We start from the raw sequence: 10,361 nt of genomic DNA, 5'->3' as shown, positions 1-10,361 counted from the left end.
AGTTTTAGAATGGCAAATTATCAGTAGAATAATTTTCCCTTCCCCTATTTGATGTATGTAAATCCATTTAATAAATCTTTTGTTCCTTTCCACGGCTCTGTATTCCAGACTACAGATGGTGTGCGAGCTAACTGTGACATGTAAAACCCATATGTCTTTTGAACGGCGATGTCTTGGGAAGAAAGCTTACATAGCTGGAGTGTACTCACTTGTAAATTAGTTCATTCATAGAGCAAGAATGAAAAAAAAACAAACAGACAAAACAAAAAAAGGAAACATCTTGGCCTTTTATATAATTACCTGTAACAAACTGTTTTTACATGTTGGTCATCTCTTGATTGCCTTTTGTGTCTTTGCTTATAAAAGAAACGTATATATATATATATATATATAAATATATATAGTCTCCCTAATTTGCTTCTGTCAAGCTGATTCACTGTAGGAGTCCGAATCACTGCTAGGTTCGTTACAATACAAAACTTGTACAGGGAGGAGGTTTCTGACTGGACATGAGTGTATATCTACTTTGTAAGAGTGGATTCAGTTGTGATGGTAACGACGGCCACGAAGATGAGAGCCCGGGTTTGCCGCTTTTTCTCTGGCCCGTGCCTCGGGTTCTGTTTGTGATTTCTCCCGATTACTTTCTAGAAATGAAAACTTTCTCTTCATATGCATTCATAATTTTGTGCGTGTCGGTGTGTCTGTTGAACAAAACTAGACATGCATGCAAAAAAGCAGTGTATTTTAGTAGTGATGCCTTAAGTTAGACCATAAGCTGAAGGTTCTCAGAAAAAAAAGAAAAAAAGAAGAAAAAACATTTAATGAGTTTGTTCCTCTCTCCATGTGGTATACAATTGTGTCCTTTCCTTCCACAGTACCTTTGCTGGGTCACTATTTTTGCACCCTCGTTAGATAGGTCCTCATCAGCAGTGCCGAGGTCTCTGAACTTTCCCCTTCCACACTGGGACGAGTGCGCCTCTCAGCACTCACAGGTGTTGCGAGTTTCTCTCGGCTGTTTGCAGGTTATCTGGAAATGTCCTGTATTTTCCAATGTGTGTTTTTTGTACTGTAGGGAGTAATGTATCTTTTATCATCAAAAAATAAACATGTTAAACATAAAAAAAAAATAGGCTTTTGTGCGTGTGTGTTTATTAAAAGTAAACACAAGACAAGTTGAGTCACCTGCTGTAAGCCACGCTGAGCCGCTCTCAAAAACGGCTTCTCTACATCCAGATCTTCTTTGGCACTTCCTTCAAAGTATTCAGCTCTAATTTCCTCGCACCACTGCCGGGACAGCTTGTCAGACACCTGAGAGGAAACAAAATGTTACTCACATGATGGATCAGAGTAATGTGTGGAATAAAACACACAAATCTAAAGGATGGGCCTCTTGGCAAACTGAGTTTCACGAGCAGTGGGCTTGGAAAGCCTGTGGTGACCAGAACACGTCAAACTAAACAATGGTCACTTTTGTCATGCTGAGAGCCATCCTGAGATGGCATCTGATTTGTAAGAGTTAATAAACATGGATTATACAGATTAAAGGCTTAGCATTAAGAATATAAAGGACAAACACAGCCCTGATTTCTTTATATTTGCTCCTAGTGAGCCAGTGATCTTGACCAATAGTTCTTCAGGCTTTCTGAAGGTCTTTCAAAGTTTTTCTTTCTACACTGACTGCATTTCCCTCTGTTCAATCCAGTCATAGACACTAATCTACAAATCATTCAAGCATTAAATAAATCCACCTAACTCAACGCATGAAGTCTTCACATAACCGAAAACATAGCAAACCCATTTCAAATGATATTGTTAGGTGCTCCGTTACTAGCAGCCTGTCATTAAAAACATTTGTTCACATTTCTTGACTAGAATCTACTAAAAATCCCAAAGACAACACTTTGACAGGCATAAAATATTTTTGCAAAGGGATTTCCATTCGCATCTCTACAAAGTGTGCAGTGACTACTATACGTAATGTAGTAGTCACTGTTAACTGTTATTCTGTCAGACTTCAGCTTGTGTTTTTGTATTTTATTTTAATTCAAATGTCCCAACTCTGCCTAACCAAATAAAATAAGCACAAAGGAAAGCTAAATATCGTTTAGACAGTTTCTCTTTCTATCCCAATAACACTTAAATGGGTACACTGTTATTTCAGCTGCTGGCTTCTTCGTCAATCATTTTTAGGTCCGAGTCGGGATGTGGCTATAGATAGTCACATCTGATTTTGAGCTGCCACTTCCTTGTGAGAGTCACATGCAGTGTGTCACTTTGCATCAGCTTTCTTCATTCTGCAAAACTGAATAATAATCAAAATAATATCAACTGACAATTTTCTTCCACCGACTTCAAGTAGTTTTCAGGCTTTCTTGTAGATTCATTGCATTTTCTCTTTGTGGTAGTTTCCATCCAATTCCAGTAAAATCTGCACTGATTGTGATTTACAGTTTTCCTCCTTGGGTAGGCAGTAGAACAGTGAGGTTAACCTGCACTTGACCCATGCTTTCTTCACGTATCTTTCCTGCAGTGTTGACTTTTGAATACCAGAACCAATCAAAATGTGAGACTGAGGGACAAGAGATAAAAAAAAAAAAAATGCTGTGCAGCCTCCACATAAAGTAGGACACCTGGTTACCCTGGACGCAGCTTACTTTACTGTGCGCTCACACCAAAAATAGAACAGAAGAATACAAAATGTTAATAGAGACTTCACTTTTGATCTAACACTCACTGTGACTTGCATTTCCTTTGCAAGAGTGTAATTTACAAGTGTATTTCAGAAAGAAAAGAGAAATCTCTTGGTGTAAACAACATGAAAGCATGGCTCCATTCTACCAACAGTTCAGGCTGATGGTCGTGGTGTTGGTGGTGTAATGGTGAGAGGGCACATTTTCTTGGCACACTGGGCATCTTAGTACCAACTGAGAATGGTTTAAATACCGCAGCCTACCCGAGAACTGTTGCTGACCACGTCTATACCTTAATGACCGTCTTCAGATGGCTGCTTCCAGCAGGATAATGCCACAGAGCTCAAAAATATCAAAGTGGCTTCTTGAGCTTAACAATGAGTTTGCTTTACTCAAGTGGTCTCCACAGTCACCAGACTGGAATCCTACAGAGCACCTCGGGGATGTGGTCAAACGGGAGATTCACATCATGGATCTGGAGAAGCTGTGTGAGGCTGTGGATCAAAATCTCAGAGGAATCTTTTCCCACCACCTGGGGAGTCTACACCATGAAGAATTAAGGCAGTTCTAAAGGCAAAACTAAGCTAAGGTGTACATTTAAAAGTGCCCAGTGACTGCATACACACAGAATGGCAAAATTGAAGCAATTTGATAACAAACCCGATAACAAGGTAGCTCAATATAGACTAAAGGTCCTAAACCTAAGTGATCACACTTAGGTTTAGTAGGTTCCCACTACAGCACCAGGCCGGAAAGCAGGTAAGACAAAAATGATGTTATAGTTCAGTCGTGGTTCCAACAAATCTGCATTTAATAAAACTGTACTGAGCCACGTGTGTGGTAAACCTGGAGATGCCTCACTGAGACCGACTGAAAGAAGAGGACTTTGACTAACCTCTCGGTCGCTCAGATCCGTTTTGTTGCCCAGTACAATAAAAGGGAAATCAGAAGGATCCTTGGGTTCCCCTTGGATCAAAAACTCCTTCCTCCACCCATCCAGAGCAGAGAAGCTGGCCTTGGATGTGACATCAAACACCAGCATGCAGCAGTGAGCTCCCCTGTACAGAGGTGTACCCAGAGACTGGAACCTCTCTGTGCCTGCTGTGTCCCAGATCTGACATACACACAGTGGGAAACATGGGATTAATCATCCTATATGACATGAATGTCTTGTTCCTGGGTGCGTGGGGGCTTGTTTCACTGCCAAATGCACAGGTGAATTACCTGCAGCGTGACTGTGTCCCCATCTATGCTGATTGTTTTAGAGAGGAAGTCGGTCCCCACAGTGGCCCGGTACATGTTGGTGAAGCGGTGATTCACGTATCTGTTCATGACGGAGGATTTTCCCACCCTAAGTAAACACTCACATGTTTAGTGGAAATCGACAAAATGAAGACCTCTCGCTCTTTTACCGGAGACAGGCGCATTATTCTTCTTGCATCGCACTGCGCCGTTAAATACAAGCCCACACTTTCACACTTTTGAGAATTTGGAATTATGTCTTAAACTATGAACAGAAAGAGAGCCGGAGTAAATGAAAGTGAAACAAGTATCGGTGGAACTGCGGAATTAATAAGAACCTTTAAATGCCCCTTTAACTCACCCAGAGTTTCCTATGAGGATTATTTTCAGTGTAATAGGACCCTTTTTGTCACTCATATCCATGTCTGATTGTTTGGCCCAGCCGGTATGAACCCACGAGAGCTCACGCTGCCGATGCCTTCACGGGTCCCTAGAAATATGCGCCTTCAATGACTGGACGTGTCACACGCCTATAGCCAGATTTAGAAATTAAAATAAAATAACTAAAATACTAATATTATTATTATTGTTTTAAAGTTTTCAAGTGATTTCATCCGTGTGTTAAATATATTCTTTCTTTTTTTCTTTTCTTTTGTTCTTACCACACTGCTGGCAAGTTGCAACTAAATGTCCAAAATTCCAATTAAGTGGCTGTGCTTTGAAGGCACCTCATCATGACAGGTGATTGGCACACAGCCGCGTTCTCCTCATTCCTGTATGAAAGGTCCACAGACTCAGCAACAGGGCTCTACTCCAGGAACAACTCTGAGTTTGTTAACCCTGAGCTGAGGAAACTCCGGATCTTCTTGTTCCAGAAAAACAGTCAACTTCAACTCTGAGTCAGTAACTGGGGTCAGATAACCTGCTCGCTGGCAGGTTTTAATTAGCGAACTGAGTTTCTCTCTGACTCCTCCCCTCTTGCTGCACCTGAATCACCTGGCTGACACCTCGAATCATTTCCTCATTTATAAAATCTCAGTCATTGTGTAGGGGAGTGAACTAATCTGAAGAAGTTGACGTTTTTACAAGCACTGAAATCCCAGTTAGACGCTAATTTGTTCTATTTTTGTACTTAACATTAAACAGGCATTTACTCCTCGATATACAGGTATATACAGCCATGACGTTGCATATTTCTAATCAACCCAGTATAAGATCCACAGTCTCCATCTCTGTGGCTCTGTGGAGAGTAGCTGTCAGACTGTCAGTCAGCTCTTCTGAAACATTTACTGTAGCAATGACTGTTTCAGTCAAACTCGTCTGTGTAAAACTTTAGACGCACCACATACTGATGGTGATGGAAAAATGTCTGTCACAGCTCGATCTTGGATATGATGGGAATATTTGAGTGAAGGTGAGACTAATCTTCACAGATTGTTCACAGATTCAGTCACTGAATAATCTGAAACAATTTAAAGCAACTGAACCTCAAAATATTTTCCACTGAAGATCACCTGAGTGACTCTATCAGTGACTCCAAACTGGATCAGCCCTAAGGTAGCCTATAGGCTCTGTAATGGATCAGTGTTTTTGATCACTGTTCGGCTTTACTAATAAAACTTTACATTCTACTTTACATTCTACATTTGGAAAGCGGCCCTTCATTTATTATTATTATTATTATTATTATTATTATTATTATTATTATTATTATTATTATTATTATTATTATTATTATTGTTTTAAATATTTTTATTTATTTATTTATTTTTAGATCAAACTATAATGATTACACTGGTGAACAGTAAAGATTTATTTTTCTATAAATCTCAAAAATGGGATTGTTACAGCCCATCAGTACATCAAATGTTCACTAAACAAATTAAAATACATAAAAATAAAAATGAAATGCTCAAAACTGTAAAAAAACAAACAAAAAACCCCTTCCTTTATTCCCCACTAGAGGGCAGTATAGACCTCAGGTGGTTTATTTTTCTTCTCGGACAGATATGCTTAGAGCCATGAGGTAGGGTTGCTTTGAATAATCATTAAATGACCAGTTTAGTGTTTTTAACTAATTGTGAGGTTAAAGTTATTAATGAAAGTTAAAATATCATCAATATTTTAATTAAATGTAAAAAAAAAAGGCTAAAAGAAGAAGGAGACATATCAGAAAGGCTAAAATGCTGACATTTACTCACACTTTGTACTTTGATGTTTCAGAGTTTCCTTTTATTGGAGTAATCAAATTCTGCCATCTTTTATTACGTTTCACTTTTGAGTGTTCAGGTTAGTGCAAGAAAAAAACCTTACAGTAACCAGAGGACAGGTTCATATATATCTATCTATATATACATCAATCATACAATCATCATAAGAATATGTTGAATTCACTGCCAAAAGCCAACGGAAAATCTCATGATTCATGAGGTTAATGAGGTGAAATAATTACCATAACTCAGTATACAGTTAGTGTCATTGTTGGGTCTTACAGAATGAAAAATAACACTTTAAAAATAATGGTTCTTGAAATAAAATGGCCAAGAATGTGGGAATTTCGTCATCTAAACAGCATCATTAAACGATTCAGTAAATCTCTGCGTAAAGAAGAACAAAAAACAATGCTGATCTTAAACATGATGCTGAAGTGGAAATCCCATCTTAGTATTATTCAGAAAGTCACAGTCAGTAAACTTTTTTTGCTGCATCCACAAATGTGAGGTGAAATTCCACCATACAGAGACATAGAGGCATACATGAACATGATCCAGAAACTCTGAGCTCTCCTCTGGACTGACCTCATATAAGATGGACTGAGGCAAAGTGTAAACTCTTTGGTCTCTCTTTGCTGATATTGTGTTTGAAAATCATGGACTTTGTGTCCTTGCTGTTGGAGAGTAGAGGAATCATTTGGCTTGTTATCAGAGCACAGTTAAAGGCAGTACCCGTGATAGTATGGGGCACATCAGCGCACACTGGATGTATAAACTGCCTCTGTGAAGGCCTTGATTGTTTTCAGTGAGGCCATGCAATCAGTCACAATCCCTCACCTACCCATTGAAAACATCTGGTGCACTATGAAGCAAAAATATGACAGAAGGAGTCAAGCAGCTGAAACCCTCGAAATCCTTTATCAGGCACGAATGAGCAACATTTGCTTTATGTCACTTGTCTCCTCAGCTCTTCCACCTGCTGCCTTTAGGGGTCACCATAGCAGATCATCTGCTTCCACCTCACCCTATCCCCAGCAACCTGCCTGTCGGCTTGATCTGCTACATACTTTCCACATGCCCAGACCATTTTGAGCTTTCCTTTGAACTCTATCTCTAGCTGAGCCGTCCTGATGTACTCATTTCTAATCCCAATCTTCCCGGTCATTTTTAGAACTCAATACAATTGATCACTTTCAACATCTAACATGTTGTGTTTTCAAACCAATACTATCACACTTTTTTTTACTTGATGCCTGCCTTTAGAAATGAGATTCTAGATTAATGACAGATGAGGTAGAGTTCAATTTTTCTTTGTCTAGTATCAAAGTTACTTATTTATCCTAATGTATGAGCTAAATTGGAAGCTGGTTATCAAGAGGTTAACATAAAAGCATATATAAAATATAAACAATAATAAGTAGGAAGTAGTACTTACTACTGAAACACACGGACACAGAAAATATAAACAATGCAGAATTTATATTTGTGATCATAAGAGGGGTAAAAAAAAAATTGTGCAATCGTCAGTTAAAAACAGAATATAAAACCTATAAGAAAAGAAAAACTCAACTACTTGACACAATGCTGAGATTCCTTCATATCTATGTCCTGTAGTGACTGTCAGAGGTGCAGCAGAACACTGAGATTGCAAAAAAACAGCAACAGAAAAACTAGCGTATCTCTGTGAGTGGCACTCGTGAGCGCCCGCCTAACTTTATTAGACAATGGATGGAGACACACTCATAACGCTGTGCTGCTGCACAAAGTCCACGCTTGTTTGGGTGCCAAGAAAGCGCCTAAACATTTATTTCAATCACAGTGAAAGTAATGGAGATGTGTACAACCATGGAGTGAAGACTTTTTGAAAAAGTGAGGACCTTCTGGATGTGACCCCGGTCTGCTCCTCCTTTCTTTCACACCTTTTAGAAAGAAGAAAGAAACAGAAGGTGTGTGAGTGTCAAGATTCAGGTTTATGGGTGTTGGTCAGAAACAGCTTTAGGCTATTCACTTAGTTAAGTCTGTATTGAGGACCTAGAGAAACCATCATGTCAATAAATGTCCTCAGAAACAGACTGTATGAACATTTGTGTGTGTGTGTGTGTGTGTGTGTGTGTGTGTGTGTGTGTGTGTGTGTGTGTGTGTGTGTGTGTGTGTGTGTGTGTGTGTGTGTGAGAGAGAGAGAGAGGGGGGGGGGAGAAAGAGAGAGCGCTATCCTCCTGGGTATAGCAGTGGTGCTGCAGCCCTGCATTGCAGAGATAAGACCACCGCCTTCACAGAAGCCTGTTTCTTGGGAATTTGAAAGTTGTCCTCATACTCCACTGTTGACACACAATGTCATCTGTCATCCAGCTACGAAGGCCCTGAGCAACCTCCTAACTGTCCGACAAGACACTCCAGCGTTAGTTCAAACTGTCTCTGTCGAGATACTGTCAACAGAAGAAGAAAACTGTGTCCGTGTGTGTGTGTTTGCCTTGCGTGATTTATGTAGTACAGCCACTTACACGCTGTAGGGCCTTGTAACCCTGACAGTATGCCTGTACCGCTTTATGACAGTAAGCGGCGGGCCTGTAATTCCTGGCCTCCTCCTTTCATCTTGATAACCTCTTATCAGAGCAGAGCAGCACACTCGCACTGTGGCGGCAGCCACATCCCTGCCCGGCTGTCCACGCTGCCACAGAGACCTCATCTCACTCTGGTACTACTGCTCTCATTCACCCAGGCTACAGTGTTTCACATCCAGCACATTCACATTTAACTGTGCCATAACTGCCATTAAAAAGGAAAACCTAGAGGGGACAAACCTAAGTTGTCAACACAATAAATTGATAGCACAAGCTGGAGCCTATCCAGCTTTGCCTGAAGTGGGCTTACACTGCACAAATTATCATACCTTGATTACACGATGATGTCAGACAAACTTTAAGCTTTGTATAACAGAATCCTGAATCGAATTTTATTTATTTAGTATAATCGCTTGCTCTTAGTCTTATTATTGAACCAACAGCAGCCTTTTGACAAATCTCATAAAAGGAAAAAAAACAAAAAAAACACTGACAGGTGCGAACAGAGCAGGTTTCTTCTTCACTTATCTACGTGACAACAAAGAAAACATGACACAGGTGTCATCAGAAGTTATACGGAGGTGATGAGGAGGACATTTTATTACAGCTCTGCTTTTTCCTGATATCCAACTGTTTATGGGTCCCCGGGACATTGACTTCACTGACTTTTACTACTTTAACAGTTTATTTCTGTTGTTCCAGGATACTAATTTCACAGCAACCGGTGATACTGTGTGTGGAACGTTTAGGGAAATGAAAGGCTTAGTTAGAATTTTTGTGTAACAGTTGCCATGACCTATATATTGATTTGCATCTGGCCTAACTGATACCACTTATTAGCCATCGCTGCCTTGTCGGACGCATTTCAACTTATCTGCCTCATTCCTAAAAAAAACCCAGTGTGGTTTTTTGTTTTTGTTTTTCAAAAAGGAAAAAAAGAAAGGCATCAATTCTTCCCAACTGTTTTTCTCCCCTGATTTCCCTGAAAACTGTAAATGAACAAAGAGAGAGGAAAGTTGGGGAGCTGCTTTGACTATCAAATGACTTCGACAGTGTCGGGTTTGTGCGCAGCCAGGCCGTGCTCAGACCATATCTCTCCCTATGATTGCAGCGTCTTCGCCGATTTGCATTACTGTGTTCCATTCTAAGCTTTGCTGGACCACAAAGAAATTGTGTCTTTGCATTTTATATTTGCTTTGTTCAAATGTCTGTCAAACTCTTTTCCATGTGGGCTTGGTCTTATCAGGGGCTGTATGCACATTTCATCAACAGACAAAAAAAGTGTCCATCCTGCATGCACACCGCAGGAAGCGGAGTTTATTTTATATTGCATTAGTATATGCATTTCTTTTAAGATCTGGAAAAAGACAATATAACACACAAAATATGATGTGCAATGGATCTGATGATTCCTATCGACTACGTGTAGTTGTTTCATACTGGCCTTGGTTTTGGTCCTGATATGCTTTTTATATACGGTGCTTCCTCTGTGGAAATCATCAGAGATACAAACACGTTATCAATACTACACAAGCAGCACACACAGCCATAAAGGAAGAGCAGAGGAACTAAGATTTAAAGCACCTTCACCTTTCGCTCCAGATGCCACATTTATTACATTATTTATATCTGTAGATGACACGCTTAAATGTGAT

General features: G+C 39.9%; 1 protein-coding gene across 2 annotated transcripts; it reads right to left on the bottom strand.

The window, feature by feature from the left end:
• Positions 1-268: 268 nt before the first annotated feature.
• Positions 269-4,805, bottom strand: LOC113022896 (ras-related protein rab7). 2 transcript variants are annotated; one of them, XM_026168817.1, is made up of 6 exons: positions 4,595-4,805; positions 4,294-4,462; positions 3,915-4,041; positions 3,586-3,804; positions 1,183-1,308; positions 269-1,066 (listed from the first exon to the last, which is right to left on the bottom strand). In XM_026168817.1, exons 2-6 carry the CDS (start codon positions 4,353-4,355, stop codon positions 980-982), a joined length of 621 nt encoding a protein of 206 aa, XP_026024602.1. In that variant the 5' UTR covers positions 4,356-4,462; positions 4,595-4,805; the 3' UTR covers positions 269-979. The 2 variants fall into 2 exon arrangements, with proteins under 2 accessions (XP_026024602.1, XP_026024601.1); XM_026168816.1 differs by having other exon boundaries at positions 4,294-4,805.
• Positions 4,806-10,361: the final 5,556 nt, after the last annotated feature.

Source organism: Astatotilapia calliptera, chromosome 5, assembly GCF_900246225.1.
Source record: "Astatotilapia calliptera chromosome 5, fAstCal1.2, whole genome shotgun sequence".
Classification (NCBI taxonomy): domain Eukaryota; kingdom Metazoa; phylum Chordata; class Actinopteri; order Cichliformes; family Cichlidae; genus Astatotilapia; species Astatotilapia calliptera.
Note: the sequence above shows the minus strand (reverse complement) of the source record. Positions and strands in the feature narration are given on the sequence as shown.